Source organism: Hyaena hyaena, unplaced genomic scaffold (genome assembly GCF_003009895.1).
Source record: "Hyaena hyaena isolate Hyena2069 unplaced genomic scaffold, ASM300989v1 scaffold_167, whole genome shotgun sequence".
Taxonomy (NCBI): Eukaryota; Metazoa; Chordata; class Mammalia; order Carnivora; family Hyaenidae; genus Hyaena; species Hyaena hyaena.
The window spans coordinates 1,987,029-2,005,483 of NW_024080798.1; the positions used below are offsets into that span (position 1 = coordinate 1,987,029).

An 18,455-nucleotide genomic window follows, 5' to 3' on the forward strand; every position below is an offset into this window, starting at 1 on the left:
CCCGCACATGGTGCGGCCAAAGAAGGACACACAGTGAAAGTCGGAGCTGCAATGGGCCAGGCTTGCTGTAAGCCCCCTCCCCCAGGGCACGAAGACAGGGGCCTGCCAGAGTGCCAGGAACAGCACCCAGCTCCCCCAGACCATGCTCCAGAACATTCCATTCTGCAAATCCACACAATGGTGTGGTCCGGACAGAAGGGGACGCTATCACAAGCTGCAAGGCACAACCCCAGCACCTGAGAGACAGCCTGGAGCACCTCCAAGCCGGAGGAGGCTCACCGCTGTCACTTCATCAGCTGGGTAACCTGGCACCAGCTATAGATTCTCAAGCCTCAGTGGCCTCACCTATAAAATGGGGAGGACGGTACACACACTTCAGAGCTCTGGCTGAGCATTAAAGATCAGGCACATGGGGCCTTCAGAGCAAAGCGTGCCAAGCGCTATCCTGCTATTGTCGGCAGTGCGGACTTTGGTCTTGTTTCCCTGGTTCCCCTCCCATACCTGAAGCCCACCAGGCAGAGCATATGACAGGTAAGGAGGCGAGGGCTCGAGCCTCACTGATGGGCTTAGGGACTGCAGACCTAAGCCACTCAGCCCGCGGCATGTGGCATTCCTCTGGGCCTCCCTCTGCTTGGCTATAAATAAGCAGGCATGCCACCCCCCTTTTGCCACAGTCACCCATCTGCAAACAACACAATCCTGAGGCCAAAGCCAGCACAACAGAGAGAGCCCTGAAGGGATCAAGGCTGTCCCGAAACAGCTCTCCGGGCCCCGCTGGGATGATGCACACCCAGAAGAGACACATTTTCTAGTTTGAACAGTCACCATATGGGCTAGTGGCAACCATGAAGCAAATGAGAGAAACATGACCCAGATGCCCTGGGGAGGGGGTGTGATGCTGGCCAAACCTTTCCTGAAGTGCCTACCTCCTCCTGCAACTCTTAGGTACAGGCCTCGGCCAATCCCCTTTGTTGTTTAAGCCCCTTGAGTTATTTTTTATGACTTGTAATCAAAAGCAACAAGGTGATAAAATGGTTTCTGCCACCCCCGGGTAACTCAAAGTCTCCCTCTCTGGATAAAATACTCAAACTGAAATGATTTATTCCACCATCTAACATAGAAGGTGCTGGAGACAGAACAGTTCAGAGGAAAAAAAAAAAAAAAAATTGTCCCTGGCTCACAGAACAGAGCTGTGCCGCATAAAGTACTTTGGAAGAATCGGCACGTCACCACACCCTGAGGTTCTTGAAGAGAAATGTCATCAGTAAACACATGGGCAATAATGGCTAAAAAGCACTTAAAAAACTACTCGTCCCCACCATTTGTAATGGCACTATCTCCCGTGCTGTTCAATCTGGTAGGCACTAGTCACATGAGGCTACTGAGAGGTAGATTTAAATTAATTATATGTACATAAAATGCAAGTTTTCATTTCCATTGTGTAGCTAATGAAATGGAGCCACACTGACCGCATTACATGTCTCTCCAAGCGGGTAGTGGATACAAGATTGGGCATCATGGGTAAAGAATGTTTCCATCATTTTCATCATTGCAGACATTTCTATTGGAGAGTGTCATCTTTCCTCCAGAATTCCTTTTCTATTTTAAAATGGCATGTGTAGGGCGCCTGGGTGGCTCAGTCGGTTAAGCATCTGACTTCGGCTCAGGTCATGGTCTCGCGGTTGGTGGGTTTGAGCCCTGCCCGCATCAGGCTCTGTGCTGACAGCTCGGAGCCTGGAGCCTGCTTTGGATTTTGTGTCTCCCTCTCTCTGCTCCTCTCCTACTTACTCTCTCTCTCTCTCTCTCAAAAATAAACAAACATTTAAAAAATTTTAATAAGTAAAATTAGAAAATGAAATGGGAAGTATGGTGCTATGAAGAGGACTCTCTAAATTAACAGGCTAATGCGGGAATCCTGAAGCAGAATGACCTCCCACCCACACATACACACACAGCCAGGGTTTGCCCGTGGAAGAACTTTTAGCTCAAATAACTCCATTAGACTTTCTATTCTTGACTCCCTTCCCCAACCAATGTGCATGTGAGTGTCATCATTTATTAGGTAACTAGAATTGAAAAGGCTGGTGTTTTAGAGCCAGGAGCCTCAGACTTTGGACTTCCCATTAAGCAGCCACAACTTGTTGACTCAAAGGGCCCACCCCCCAGGATGCAGACTGCGTGGGTCTGGGCTAGGGCCTAGTAACCCCCACACTGAATAGCACCCTGGCACTTCTGGGGACTGTTCTGAGTTAGGGCACCCAGACCCCGCTGGGCACGAAGACACAACCCAGAATCACTCATGAAGTCAATCCCAGATGCCCAAAGCTTGAAAACTCTCCCAGATAATTCTGATGCATTTTCCCTCCACCCAAACCCAATTTGTGGGCCGCTGTTTCCAAAGCTGATCATTTTCTCCAAGTAGCTCACCCGCAAGCTGTTAGCAGACATCAGGTGAATGTAAGTGCCTGGTAACAGGTGCACAGGGCTATAAACTCCACCCCCACCCCCCGCAGGCTTTTCTGGATGTCTCTGTTCCCTCAGGAATTCAGGCAAAAGGGTGACTCACCAGGTTTTATTAAACCCCTGGGATAGAGCTCCTTCCACCAAAAAAAAAAGACTCCAACAGTAAAAAAAAAAAAAAAAAAAAAAAAACTATCATTCCCTGTAATGGTTTCTTCGCAAAATCATCTTCCTTAGAGCCAATCATTTCACACAGAATAGCTTATGCTTTTTTTTTTTTTTTTAAGTAACCTTTACCCTCAACATGGGGCTTGAACTCACAACTCAGAGTTGCAGGCTCTACTGAATGAACCGGCCAGGTGCCTTTTGAGCTTACATTTTTAGTTAAAATGTATCAGAAACTGATTCCCATTGTTTGAGAAAGCCAGGGCCTTTCTTCCTTAGGGCAGTTTTCTTCCAAACTCTTAAGAGAGACAGAAACAGGCAATACCTACATGAATTTTTCCTTTGTTGGGCATCCTATCTCTCTGAGTATTCTCATATAAATAATGATGTATACACAGATAACACAACATTGAGATAATGCTCTGTACTTTTCATATACACTGGGGAGGTGCCTAACTATGTCCGTGCACTATGGTTTCATTCAGTATGGCTAGACATCCTTCTTCCCTTTAGGAAAAACCAAAGCTCAGGAATTTTATCAAAGATCACCTGGCCTAAAACACCATGGAATATAAGCTTTTCCAGCTACATTTTAATCTTGAGCATTAAAAAAAAATTTAATGTTTATTTATTATTTTGAAAGAGAGAGAGGGGCCTGGGTGGCTCAGTCAGTTAAGCATCCGACTTCGGCTCAGGTCATGATCTCACAGTTCATGAGTTCGAGCCCCACAAAGAGCTCTGTGCTGACAGCTTGGAGCCTGGAGCCTGCTTCAGATTCTGTGTCTCCCTCTCTCTCTGACCCTGCCCCATACACTCTCTCTCTCTCAAAAATAAATAAACATTAAAAAAGAAAGAAAGATGGGGCGCCTGGGTGGCTTAGTCGGTTGAGTGTCCGACTTTCGCTTAGGTCATGATCTCGCGGTTCGTGGGTTCGAGCCCCGCGTCAGGCTCTGTGCTGGCTGCCAGCTCAGAGCCTTGAGCCTGTTTCAGTCTGTGACTCCCTCTCTCTCTGACCCTCCCCTGCTCATGCTGTCTCTCTCTCTCTCTCTCCTAGAAATAAATAAAACATTAAAAAAAAAAAGAAAGAAAGAAAGAAAGAAAAAGAAAGAGAGAGAGAGAGCACAAGCAGGGGAGGGGCAGAGAGAGGGAGACACAGAATATGAAGCAGGCTCCAGGCTCCAAGCTGTCAGCACAAATCCCGATGTGGGGCTCGAATTCATACACCTTGAGATCATGACCTGAGCCAAAGTCAGACGCTTAACCGACTGAGCGACCCAGGCGCCCCTTATCTTGAACATTTTAAAGCAGAAAAGAATCCAAATTTCATGCCAACTTGGGGGAATTGCGGGTATCCCAAAAGTTGTTATCGTAACAAAGGAACTGGATCAGGACATACAGCAGTCTCGAGATGAAAACTCTTAGTTGTTTTTTTTTTTTTTTAAGTTTATTTATTTAGTTTGGAGAAGGGGAGGGGGAGAGAGAGAAGGAGGAAGAAAGAGAGAATCCCAAGCAGGCTCCGCGCTATCAGCACAGCCCTAATCAGGGCTAACCGTGCGATCATGACCTGAGCCAAAATCAAGAGTCAGACACTCAACCGGCTAAGCCACTCAGCCTCTCTCCTTACTTCTGCCTCACATCCCAAGCCCTGGATTACACAGACAATATCCTATCTTAAGACTTTAATTCCTACACAGTCTATAGGAATGCTCTGATTCTAAGTCAAGTGTGAAGAGAGGGAAGGGGATGAGGGAAGGAGAGAAAAGACAATAGTCCAAGTGGAAACCCAGCAAAATCAGATTCTGAATTCCATGTTGGGCTTTTCTTGCTGCCCACTTCACAGTTTTCATTTCACAGAGGTCTTTTCTCGCTTGACTTCTGGACAGGAAAATTGCACTGACTAAACTTGCGATCTGAACTATGTACGTCCCCTTTCCCCGTCCTCACACAGCAAGCCTTGTGTGGCATGAATTACGCAATGCAGGACACTCCATTGTGCCAGAAGAAAAGCAAGAAGGGCTGCCTTCGTTTCCAGAACCCAAAATTCTACCATATAGCCTTGGCCCCACAGAACAGATGACCCCTGGTCTTAGAGGCTAATCGTGTTCTGAAAGCATATACCCTCGGAGTAAAGGCCAGGGTCCCGACTTATCTGCACAATGCCCAAGAAAGGTATGTTACTGGGGACCAACCTGCTATTGTTAAAACGTATGCGGTATACGGAAACTTCATTTATTTCTTTTTATTTGTAAGGCCACGTATTTCACAGTAAAATCACCTCGGAGCAGAGAACGTCTACCATTCCCAGTACACGTCCATATAAATGTCATCGTCAAGAAGCCACGGTGCACCTATTCAAAGGCACAGCGGATCAGGACTCTGAGACAGAATATGCCAAGAATCATGATCAGCTGTCAAAAGGTACCCTCTCCCCAGCTCGTCACAAATAGAGTGGGGGAGCTATCACCAGCTGGGCCTCCAATAAACATACACGGACTGGAGTGACAAACTGGACCACTTCTGGAACTTAGTATTCACTTCAACACACACTTGTTGACCCTCACTGTGATTCGGTCATTATCCTGGGCCCTGAAAATACAGACAAGAGCACGAAATGAGATGATGGCTCTTGAAGAGTGAGAGAAACAAATACACAAACAAGGGGCTGCAAGCTTGTCGCCTGGACCAAATATGGCTCCCAGATGAGTTGTGTTGGCTTCAGCCATGCTTTTGGACCAACGTCTTTAAACTGTCAAAGTTTGCTTTTTGACAATTCAAGCTTCTAGATTCTCTTGAAAACTTGAAAAATCTGGCAATGCTGGGCCATCCTTGCCACATGATCAGCAATAGGCTGAAGCTAAGTAGCAACTGTTCCCTCTGAACCAAACGTGCCCTTCCAGTTTACCCCAGTCCCCACCAGTCCCTCATGTCCTTTAAAATACCTACTCAGCATTTGCCTTTGTGATGACTATTATTAAAAAGAAAAAATTCTAGTGCTGGTAGTACGTGTCATTACTGAGGTGAGGAAATACAGGACTCTCACATACAGGCACCAGGGACAGAAGTTGAAATGCTGTCTGAAGAGCAACATGATGGTGGGTATTAGGTCACAAGAAGATAGGGGTGTCGGGTAGGTGGGCTAAGTGTACAACTTCATCTCAGGTTAGGATCTTACAGTTCATGGGTTCGAGCCCCACATCAGGCTCTGTGCTGACAGCTCAGAGCCTGAAGCCTGCTTCGGATTCTGTGTCTCCCTCTCTCTCTGCCCCTCCCCTACTCTCTCTCTCTCTCTCTCTCTCTAAAAAATAAACAAACATTAAAAAAGAGTTTAAAAGTCATACAATAAAATTCATGTGAGTCAAGAGTTCTAAACATCTGTACAAAGAAAATATATGAAGAAGCCCACTAAAAAATGTAAATATAAGGATATTTATTCACCAATGTGCTGTGTAAAGCAGAAAGGGAAAACTAGCTAAATGTTCAGTGTTCACCCTCCAAGCATGGTTTAATATAGCACAGCCCGAAATGATTCTACAGCCACTGAAACGACAAAATACATATACGTGTAGCGTATAGAAAAGACATCTATGATATCCTGTTAGGCACCAAAAGAAAAAAAAAATTTCAGAAAACAGCATGTGTTGTATTATCCCATTTTCCTAAGAAAAAGAGCCTCTCAAAAAAACTACAAAAAAAAGTGTGTGTGTGTGTGTGTGTGTGTGCGTGCGCGTGTGTGTTTGGGTAAAAAAAGAGTATTAACACATGTATATCTGAGTGTGATTACAGACAACGTTGATATATTTTCCTTTCATATTCACATCTTTCTGTATCGTACACACTGTTTAAGTGAGGAAAAAAATAAATTCCACAGAGAAAAGAAACATAAGCTGGGGAAACGCACACCAACTATGAAGTGTGATTGACAGTTGTACTAGGTCACAATAATATTTGAGTATTTAAAAGCTTAGGAACCAAACTCTAGATGCCTATGCTTGGGTTAAGAAAAAATCCACATGCTCTAACACCAGGGAAAGTTCTTTTTTAACGACCTGATCTGGAGTTTTGAATTCTTAAGCAAGCAACATAGACTTAAACAGGCTGATAGTTGGAGGAGGAAATGAGCATGCGCTCCCTATCAGATGTAAATCCTAAGAATCCTGGCCAAGAATCCAGGTGGTAAAATCCTGACTCTATTTAAATCAAGCCAAAGTGATGCCTTCCGTGGCCACATTACATAAGCCACAGGCTCCATCACTGCACACATCTGGTCAGAATCAAGGCCCTCTAGACCTTCAACACAATTAATTCAATATTTTCTCTACAGTTCAAAATGCTACAACGGCTGGCAAAGAACCATCTTAAATCATCATGGAAAAGTCAGACATATGGCTAAGTATATTTAATATGCCTTAAAAATAAGCCATGGATTTTCTAGCCAACAAGATCTCAGGCAAGAATTTTTTTTATTTATTTAAAAGTTATGCCCACTCGTTACCCTCAACAGAATGCAAGTGACCAGATATTTCTTGAGCACCTACAGAGGGCAGAGATTATAAGCAGAAAACAGGGATGCTGCCTTCAAGAATTCACGAAACCCATAATCCAGTTTGGGACACAGGCAGGCAAATCTGCAATTACAAGACACTGTTGTCTTGAAATCATGGTGTCCGTGGGGGGAGAAAAAGAGAGAACAGAGGGGGAAGGAACCAACAGCGTTGGTGAGGGAGGACATGCAAGGCAAGTAAGTAGAAGAACCTGACCATACGGAGCGGCATGCTCGGTGTTCCAGCCCACGAACATTTTGGGAATCCATTTTCATTTCTAGGACTCTTCCTGGTGGAGTCACCAGGCGTGATGTACATCCTCAGGCGGGAAGGGTACAACCTCAAAGAGGCACACCCACAATGACCCCCTCAGTAAAAGGACACAGGGGCTCCTGGCTACGAAGTCAAGACATTTCTAGAGTGTAAACCCAGGATCAGAACTTTGGAAGCTAGCAGATCTGGGCTTGAATCTCACCTGTGTCAGCTGCCTGGGAGTGAGGATAAATTACCTGATGTCTCCAGCTCACTTTCTCGTGGCTAAAATGAGAATGACGCCATCTCCCCAAGCAAAACCCTCACCTGGGTCTCGGCAACCTATCAGAAGGTCAATAAGTTAATAGTTATGATTGGTTTACTGCTCCTAATTCAGATTCCCAGTCTCAACCGAGAAGTCATACATCAGAGCAGGGTTTCTCGATGTCAGCCTTCTGGCCATTTGGGGCTGGAGAATTCTCTCTTGGTGGGAGTGGGGGGAGTGCTGAATTGCACACTATAGGATGCTCAGCAAACTCCCAGGCCTCTCTTCCCTATGTGCCAGGAGCAATCCCACACCTCCAGTTATAACAATCAAATATGTTTCCAGGCATGGCCAAATGTCCCCTGAGGGGGCAAAACCACCCCCAGTTTTAAACCACTGCTTTAGAGGAACTCACTGAAGGGTGTCCATTTCTCAGCTGAAAATCATCATGGTTGCTATTTTGTAGATATTCTGGTAAACACTGCCTGTATGCCAAGCAGTGGAAAGTGTTCTGTGTACATCTACCTGTTTAATCCTCAAAAACAGCCGATGAGGTAGCTATTATTCTCATTTTCAACTGGGACTACTGAGGTTCTGGGAGGTCAACGTGCCCATGGCTGTTCAGCTGGGAAGTGGCAGAGCCTGGATTTGAACCCAACCAGTCTGATTCCAAACCCTTATACCCCCAAGTCCCACTGCTCCCCTCGCATTCCTGATTTGAGAACCCAGATACAGTGGCAGGAAGATCAGAGGACCTCAGTATCAGGTTCTCAAAGATCATTCTCCCTGAGACTCCCAGGAAGTAGAGAAAGGACTTCTTCTATACCTACACACAAGTGGGGACCTGATGGCAGTAATTAGAGTCAATCTGTCACTGGTAACAATGTAAGAGAAGTTCCACCAATCCATGGTGAGGTTTCAGGGTTTCCTTCTTACTTGTCTGAACTAATGCAACCACAGCCTTTTCCAAAAAGGGACATGTGAATCGTGAAGAAAAAATGAGGGGTTTTTTCTAGACTTTAAAAAGCTCTCCAGGAAACTATACCACCACTCCTATCTCTTAAAAGATTCTTTCTTCTCTCTGGAGTGCTTTCAAACGAGAAATATTCAAACAATAAGAAAAGCCAACATTTATGGAGCACATACTATGTGCCAGGCCCTGTGTGCCATGTGGATTGCTTAAACTCCCTCATTTTATTCTTCCATCAACTCTAGGAAGTAGGTATCATGAGTGTCCCCATTTTCAAGTGGGGAAATCCTGCGACAAAGAACTGAAGCACCTTGCCCTGATTCACCTGGCTAGTAAATTTAATAATCTGGCTTCTAATCCAGACCAGCTTAAATCCAAAACGTACACAGCTACAATATGTCAAAAAGTTGATATGTGTGGGTTTTCTTACAAGTAGCACCAGTGTCCTGTTACTACCGTATCTAGCAATAATTTTGCAACGTGGCTTATAACCAAAGTATAATCATGTTTTAGTTGCACCATCACTGTCCATAACGAGGGCTTCAAGTCTTGTCTCAAGACAGGCTGAAAGACTGGCCTTATTGTGGGAAACATAACTGTGCCCCATTAAAGGAGCACACAAAGAACTCTGATGGGTGTAATAGTAGGGCTGACACCTTAGCATGGAGAATACAATCCTCTCATGTAATTCTTTCTCATGACCATGGAGGTGGTAACAGACAAAGTCTGCACACAGAGCCAACTGTGTCTGGAAGAACCTCTCGCAGTCCATTTGAGGATGAGAGAGTTTGTGAAGTTCCCGGACATACTCAGTATGGTGTTGTGAGAAACCCTTCCCATGAAGACCAACTGAAACCAGCCACCAATGCCATCTTCAAGAATATTCCTGGTGGCACCTGCGTGGCTTAGTCGGTTAAGTATCCAACTCTTGATTTCAGCTCAGGTCATGATCTCATCGTTCAGGGGATCGAGCCTCGCGTTGGGCACTGTGCAGACAGCATGAAGCTGCTTGGGATTCTCTTTCTCCCTCTTCCTCTGAGCATCCCCTGCTCATGAACATGTACTCTCTCTCTCTCAAAAAATAAATAAGTAGGTAGGTAGGTAGGTAAAGATTTTTAAAAAGAATAATCCTGGATCAATCAGCTAAGCTCTACTTGTCCACATTCACAGAGTGCAAATGGCAAACCTTCATCAAGGTTAACGTGATCCATCATGAATTACCTAAATGGTGAGAGATTGTCAAATATGGGAATTTCCAGAGCCAACTGAGCTCAGGAAAGACTTATTCTAGCTCTCAATTTGCCAGTGGATATCCAACAAATACTTGAACACCTACGATGTACCAGGCACTATTCTCAGTGCTGGGAATATAGCAGAGACCAGATGGAGAACATTCCTGTCCTCTTAGAACTTCTATTCTAGGAGAGACAAAATAAGGACTTTACTTATTCTGAAATGATCTATGTAAAATGGATTGAAATAAAACAGAGAAAGGTTATAGGGAGTGACAAGTAGCGTGGAGTTAAGGCTTCAATAATGTGGTCAAAGGAGGTGTCACTGAGAAAGTGACATGTGGTAAGACGTTGAAATGCATGAGGGAGCAAGCCTTCTAGATGTCTAGGTAGGGACTAGGAGGCCATGGGTAAGGAGAGACAAGAAATGACATGGGCCATATCATCGGGGGACCTTGTGAGTCAACGTGAGGACATTGGTTTTCATTCTGAGATAAGGATGCCAAAACTGATTATAAGTAATGGATTACTCCATTCTTTAATTACTTAGCCATAAAAAGAGAAAATGATTATTTAATCATAAAACGTTCAAATTCCATCTCCTAGTCTTGCTACGTGCCTTCAAAAGGTTAGCACCAAGAACACACTGGACTCTCTACAGGGCACTTTATGATGAAGCAGACAGCACTATGACAGGCATGTCCTTGACATCCACAGGGGTTTGGCTGCGGAAACACCAAAACACGTTCACAAGAAATACGGTATCAATGCACACATCCATAGGGGTGCAGTATAGCAAAGCTCCAGTGTTTATGAGAGATTTTTCAAGGTTAGAGATCTCACATAGAAGCTGCATAAAGATAGGCAAGAATGTCATAACCTACTTTTTTAGGACGTGAATGTCAGCCCTTAACGAATTTGACAGCCTTTATTCTTAGTGTATACAAAAATCCGTATATCCTGTTACACATATATACAAACTCAAGGAAGGGCCCACTAACATCAGAGACCGGTGTTTTGCATTAAATAACCATCGTTTACAAAGCAACATCCTTCATGTAAACCCTTGTGGTAAGGAGATGTCAGAATGTTTTCTCTTATAAACCACTTAATTCCCCTTGGTGGATATCATCAATTTTGCCATCTGAAACTAGCGGGGTAATGAATGCCAACAAATACAGTGAGCCATTGCCTCATAAGGTCAAGTTAATCTATTTTTAAATAACATAGCCACTGGCAAAGGGTAGCCACTGGAAACAATGGACAAGTTGGGTTGCCTGTCCTTCCATTATTTGTTCATAAAAGCTGTGGCATGTTCCACAGTGTCACCTAAAAATATCCTTCAGAGAGTGGTCTTTTAGCACGGAGAATAAAAAGATTGATTTTGAAAGTTTAAGTTAAAAAAAAAAAAAGACATAGAAACACAAAGCACAATTTAAGAGCAAGAGAGGACAAAAATCTGACTGTTTTCTGCAGCAATGATCTGATTCACTGCTGGCCAGAAAATTGTACACGGCAACAATGCTAGAAGAAAACAGAGGAAAGGTGTCATTCTTCCAGATGCTGACACAGAACAGACCCCACATCAACAGAAAACTGAAAAGCTCCCCATCACCCTGTCTGCTCAGCATCTGAAATTTCAGTTCTTAAACTCCAGCGAGAGTCAACAGGCAAAAGCACTTCAGTGTAATTCATTAAACCTTGTCGGTCATTTGTTTATTTATAGTTCAATATAAATTATTAGACACAGGGTATCAGCTGATTGGAAGAGCTGGTGATGGGAAAATTCATGTATTAGGGTCCTAAATCAGAAGAAATAAAAGATGAATAGAGAATTTAGGAGGAAGGATGTAGACAGCCTAGTCTACGTACAAGACAACCTAGTCTTACCATACAAATAAGAAGCAACAAAATTCATTCATGTGTCTGACAAATTTTAGTGAGCACCTAGGATTTCCCAGGTACTGTTTCAGGCCCTGGGAAATTGAAGGGTGAACAGGTGAGAAAACAGTATTTTACATTCTAGGGGGAGGCAAGACAGACAATAAAGAAGACACAAGGTAAGGCTGGCTGGCTCAGCCGGGAATCTATGCGACTCTTAAGCTCGGGATCAGAAGCTCAACCGACCACACGTTGGGTAGAGATTACTTTAAAATAAATAAAAATGTTAACAAAAGAAGAAACAGATGATGATGTGAACCTGTGACAAGGCCATGAAGTCACGAAGCAGGATGAGGGGTGTGCATGAGACTCTGGAGCCATCTTACACAGGGTCAGTGGTGTGCTGGACCAGCTCGTACTGGCCCTGGGGAATCAATTACATGCATCTCTTCCCAACTCCAGATATGCCACTGATCTGGGCCTTGTCTCCACTGCAGCCGGTTATTAAACATTTAGCAGCACACCACCTGACACCAAATGAAAAGAATCAATCTTGTGACCATCAGGGCAGGGGGTGCGGGGAAGGACAGGGAGAGAGAAAAAGCAAACCCAGAGACCCTAGAGCAGAATTCATGGGATACCAAGACAGGCGAGGCACTGTTTTAAAATGAGAATTCTTTTGTTACAGAGCTGTTGTAGTATATATATCCCCATCGGTCAAAATAAACACACAACATCAAAACACAAAAGGGCACAAAGAACTATATTCAATTGCATGTGGTCATAATTCCCTCATGGCAGTGAGGGAAAGGGTCCGGCAGCGGTGGTGTGGTTTTTAAGTTGTGTCTTATTTATTGTCTCCATTCTGTCTAAAATGTGGACAGTTTCGGCTTCCGGGTAATTTGCAAAGCCACAAACTTCACCTACGAAAATATGTAAGCATGACCTATAATATGACCAATTTGGGAAACTACAATCACATCACTTTCAACTTTTGGAGTCTGGGTTATTCATGGGATTGCAGCGTTTTATGAGTACGAAGGACGTCAAGGGCACACTCATTTATTTTTGGCAGGAAGAAAATGAAGAGGGGCACCTGGGTAGCTCAGTCTGTTAAGCGTCTGACTCTTGGTTTCAGCTCAGGTCATGATCTCATGGTTTGGGAGTTCAAGCCCCACATCGGGTTCCGCACTAACAGGGCTCCACAATGACAGTGCAGAGCCTGCTTGGGATACTCTCTCTCCCCCTCTTTCTGCTGTTCTCTCTCTCCCAAAATAAACAGACTTAAAAAAAAAAAAAAGGAAAAGAAAAAATGAAACTTACACCCAAAGTGGGTGACTTGACCAGAGAGGGTAGCATGAGCTGGTAGAGCCTGCTCTGGGAGCCCAGGACACCTGTGTCCGTGGCCACATGCTCAGAGTCCGTCTGTACCTTAGGACAGCAATTCTCCAAACTGAGCCTCAGGATCACCTGAGGGCTTGTTAACAACTGCCCCATAGGCCCCGCCTCCTGGGTTTCTGAGGTTTGGAATCAGTGAGATTGGGGTGAGGCCCAGGAATTTGCAAGTCTAACAAGTTCACAGGTGATGCTCACTGACGGAGGCGTTAGGAGTACCAGCTTTTGGAATCCAACACAGCTGAGTTCCAGATCTACTTCTGCCACGTGTATGACTCTCAGAAATGCTACCCAAACTCAGTGGACCCCATTTGACATCTGATTCCAGCGGTGAGGAATTAAACCACAATGTCCATAGAGTACCCGCTTAGCCAAGGACCTAGCACATTCTAAAGCAAGCACTTAGCTTATTCCTATAGCAGAGCATCCTTAATTACCTTGTTTTCTTTTTCCACATACACTAGAATTCAAAAGACAGACACGATTAAAGACTGGCAAAAACATGGAGCAAGTGGAATATCTCTGGCATCTAAATTCATAATAGCCAAACGTCATAAATAGCCCGAACGTCTACTGACAAGCAAAAATATTTAAAAACTGGCATCTACAGGGGCACCTGAATGGCTCAGTCAGTTAGGTGTCCAACTCTTCATTTCGGCTCAGGTCATGATTTCACTCACAGTTTGTGAGTTCCAGCCTTGTGTCGGGCTCCCACACTGACAGTGCAAATCCTGCCTGAGATTCTCTCTCTCTCTCAAAGTAAATAAACTTGGAAAAAAAAAACTGGTATACCACATATATACCTACAACGGAATACTACTCCGCAATGAAAGAGAACGATGAAGGGCACTTGTCTGGTTCAGTCAGTAGAACATGGAACTCTGGATCTGGGGTTATGAGTCTGAGCCTCACACGGGAGAGAGAAATTACTTACAATCTTTAAAGAAGAAGGAGGAGGGGCACCGGGGTGGCTCAGTTGGTTAAGTATCTGACTTCGGCTCAGGTCACGATCTCATGGTTCATGGGTTCAAGCCCCGCGTCAGGCTCTGTGCTGACGGCTAGCTCAGAGCCTGGAGCCCGCTTCAGATTCTGTATCTCCCTCTCTCTCTGACCCTCCCCTGCTCATGCTGTTTCTCTCTCTCTCTAAGAAATAAATTTTAAAAATTAAAAAAAAATAAAAATAAAGAAGAAGGAGGTAGAGGAGGAGGAGACGGAGGATGCGCACAATATGAAACCTCCAAAATATTTTGTAGAGGAAAAAAAGCCCTACACCAGAGTGTTCATTTTTAGGAACTTCAATAATAAATAAAACTAATCCAAGGCAAAAGAAATAGGACAGCCTCTGCCTCTGGAGGAGATGTAGGGAATGGACTGGAAAGAGGCAGATGGAAATTTCTTGGGTAATGGGAATATTCTAGATCTTGATTTGGGTGAACATAAAATAAATATACATCTGTCAAAATTCACCAAACTACATACTGAAGATCTGTGCATTTCACTGCAGAGGAACATAATAAAATACTTACAAAGCATAACAAGTATATATGTGCCACATTAGATACAAAATAACACAATGTATATAACATATACAGGTATCTGTACATTTTTTTAGGCACCTTGTAACAAAAGACTGTCTTCTCCAGCTAAAATGAACCAAGTCCAAGTTGGTAGACCCATGAAGCTTGGTTCCTTCATAGTCCAGTCCTGCTTCATATAATACCATTTGCTACAGACTATTTTAGTCTGTGCATCTTTCCAGGGAGTTGCCATGAAACAGAAACAGAATTTTCTCCCACAGGAAGACCGTGACATTTCCATACAGATGGCACGTAAAGTGCCCTATGTCCCAGGGAGTGGCTAGCTCAGGGTGCAGACAAAAGTAACATTTTCCTTTACCTTGTACCAAGGATAAGCCTATCTCATATGATTCAAACACAGTAATGAAGACATAGCAAGAGCAATTCTGTCGTAGAATTTAAATCATATTCTCGCCACGAAGGGGAACAGATTAGTGAAATACTCTCTAGTGCCATGTTTCTGTAATGAAGATGTTGGAATAACTGTACCCATGTAATTATTACATAAAATAGTCGCTTTCACACTGCAGTGGATTCCATCCACATCTTTATGCTATCCTGAGAACAAGTATATTCATTCACACACACACACACACACACACACAGCCACACACCTGCTATGACCAGTCCTGTGCAGCACATAGAATGGTTCTAGATGAAGGGAAGTAACATTTGGAGACAGTACACTCTCAATCCAGAGGTGTCTGATTTCAAACGCACTTGGTTATCTGACCAATCCTTCCCTAGGTCCATGATGAGGCAGCCTAGCATTATGCCTCTGGGATCTTGGATGACTGGTGGGTAGAAGTCAGCCACATACAGCATCTTGCACATTAAAAACAAGCCTCCACGTAGGACCCAGCAGGCAGGTAACAGACAGGGAGGTACCCCTGCCTGTCTTTCCACCAACCCTTTCTCCGAAACACTGACACCTGTAGCTGCTCCCACCAAATGCTTGGACACAGTATTTTCTCTATAGTTCTACCAAGTCCTAACAATCCACAGGCAGGCATTAAATTCATAATCCAGGTTCCTAACACTAAAAGCTAGACTGAGAAATCAGTAACTGGTCAAACTAAATTAAACATATCTTCTTTAATGGGCACTTCCTACGTGCCAGGCACGGCTCTGCACACTGTCCACTTATCACGTTCTGTAATACCCAAATGAAAGCCACTTAACAGATGAGGACACACTCTCAGGTGAAGGAACCGTTAGACCTGAAGCAAAGCCTGGGGCGATGAATAAGGAACAGTCTCTCTCCACTAAGCTTGATGCCTTGTTTAGAAATGAGAGGAGAGACTGAACTCATAGATCAGAGTAAGTAAAAAAAAACTACAAAATACATATTTAGCGGAGCCCAAAGGAAGAAGGGTTTGTGCAGCCTGGTAGGATGATGGAGGGCTTCTTGGAGGAGGTGTCCAAGTGGAAGATGAGGACATAAGTGGAAGGAGCTTTCTATAAGCATCCTTCCATCGCTCCCCAAACTACCAAAAGGCCTGAAAATTCCTTCCTTCTGCCCCCCCCCCCCTTTTCATCTGGAATGGGCCTGCTCCCAAGGATCCGCTCAGCCCATCCGGGCCCAGCCCAGTCTTCCTTTCCTTTAACACATTCCTCCAGCTGCTGCGTGCCCTTCTAGGTCCGCAGGCACATATGGGAACTTTTCACCACGCTCAACTTTGCCACTTCCTCTGCTGCTTTCATGCGGGAGAAGCTCTTTCATGGCACTCAGTGGTGCAAGGGATGCTTTAAGGGAGTCAAATCCTTCCCTGTTGGACTTATATAAGGATAGCCTCTTGCCGGCACCAAACCCGGGCAGGAGGGACTCCCGACCGCCAGCAACCATCAGAGAGGCCGGCACTCATCTACTGGCTTCTGAGAGAGGAATTTGCCTTCCTTCCCTCCCCAGAAATCAAGCCCTCCAGTCCAGGAGGGCCATCCCCCACCCGCATCTCTTTACCCCTAGTGCTCAAGGATTGCATTGACTGAAACTCTCACTTCTGGTATTCGTGTGACCTTGGGCAAGTAACTTATGCAATACCAGTCCCAGCTTCCTTATCTGTAACATGGGGCTTATAAAAACAACTCGATCACTGAACTGTCAATCAGAATAAAACAGCGCAAGGACAGCTTTCAACACAGAGCCTAGCACGCAGGAAGCTAACCGTGAATAACAGCTACCATTATCATCAACAGTGATAATGGTGGTGGTGGTGGTGGTAGCGGAGGCATCAGAAACTTGGGCTAGATTCGAGCAGACAGAAATACTCCTTCTTTCCCTCCCCCCCACCCCCCTCCTGGGGCTGGGCCACACGGTGGAGACACATGCGTCATCCAGCTCTGGAGTGAACGCAGGATGTTCAGGAGGCGGGCACAGGAGCCGCAGGGCGGTCACGCCCCAGCCCACCTGGAGGGATGCCTGGGCAAGCAGATTTCCCGATGGAGGAGGTCGGTATCCACACACCCTTCTTCTCGACCATACCCATCCTCCGGGTCTGGCAACAGATAAGCGGCCAAAGAATGCAGCCGCTGCGCCTGCTGCATCACTCCCCCGAGAAGCCCGGACATCGTCCACTTTGCCCCTGCCTCAGTTTCCCAACTCCCCTCCTCCCGCAGGCGAGCTGCGCTATGCTCGGTGGCTGAGATAACAGGTTGGCAAACCAGGCCTGGGAAAAGTCTCTCCGCTTCCCAGCGCAAACTCAACCCCCTCTTTCCAACGCAGGTGGGCAGGCAACCCACAACCTCTCAACAACTTTGCTCATTTCACCACGACAGGGCGCACGACCCCAACTTCCCCTCTAAGCTGCGCTCGGAGGAGGAACGCGGGAAAGCGAGACGGGGCGGGGGGCACTCCGCAGGCCGCTCCCCGTTTTGCGGGCGCCTCCCGGAGGCGCGTCCCGTCTTACCTTGTCTGACGGCTTTGAAGGTGACGGCCTCCTTGCAGCTGTCGATGACTCCCAGCACGTCATAGCGGGGCAAGCCGGACACCCGGATCCCTTGCACCTCCAGCAGCAGCTCCCCCTCGCCCAGCCAAGGGCCCTCGCCGCCGCCGCCGCCGCCGCCGCCGCCAGGAAGCCCCGCCACCTCCGCCGCGGCCACCGCTCCGACATACGGAAACTCCCCGTTCTCCGCGCCCCCCAGCACCGTCACCCCCAGCTCGCCCTGGGGTCCCCGTCTCACGGTGCATTCGTGAACCCTGCTAGTCCAGTGGTTCTTCTTCTGGATCACTCTCGACATGATGGGTTGTTACACCCCTCCGCCCCCCCCACAAAAAAATAATAAATGAGAGACAGGTGCCCCCCACAGCACAAGCCCCCAGGGCCCCCCTCCCCCGCTGGTTCATGGGAGAGACATCTCCCCCCAAATAACGCAACGGGAGAGAGAAACTTGGCAGCCTCGCTCCCCTGCACACACTCGCGCACTCAAGCCATCATAAAACAAACTTTCTGGTCTTCCCCGCGAGCCCTGCACAGGCGCCCGCGAGCTTTGTTTGCATTCCGGTGCTTCTCGGTCCACGTTCCGGCGCCCGACCTTTCTCTCCGGGACCGGAGTCCACTCTGCGCCGCTTGGGTTATTTTTTTCCTTCCTTCCTTCCTTTCTTGCCTCTTAGAAATGCGGCGTCTCGTCTTTTCCTCCCGCCTGGCTCGCCTTTCCTCGCTGGCGGGCTGTTCCTGAGGGTGAGGGAAGCCCTTCCAGCCAGTTGCTGGGAGCCCTGGA

General features: G+C 46.0%; 1 protein-coding gene across 8 annotated transcripts in view; it reads right to left on the reverse strand.

The window, feature by feature from the left end:
- The window catches only part of MAGI1 (membrane associated guanylate kinase, WW and PDZ domain containing 1), a 632,528-nt gene extending 614,553 nt beyond the window's left edge, over positions 1 to 17,975 (reverse strand). For all 8 annotated transcript variants that reach the window (XM_039240070.1, XM_039240064.1, XM_039240069.1 and 5 more), the window contains exon 1: positions 17,645 to 17,975. In XM_039240070.1, coding sequence (XP_039096001.1) covers positions 17,645 to 17,975 — 331 coding nt within the window. The remainder of the gene's footprint in view (positions 1 to 17,644) is intronic.
- Positions 17,976 to 18,455: the final 480 nt, after the last annotated feature.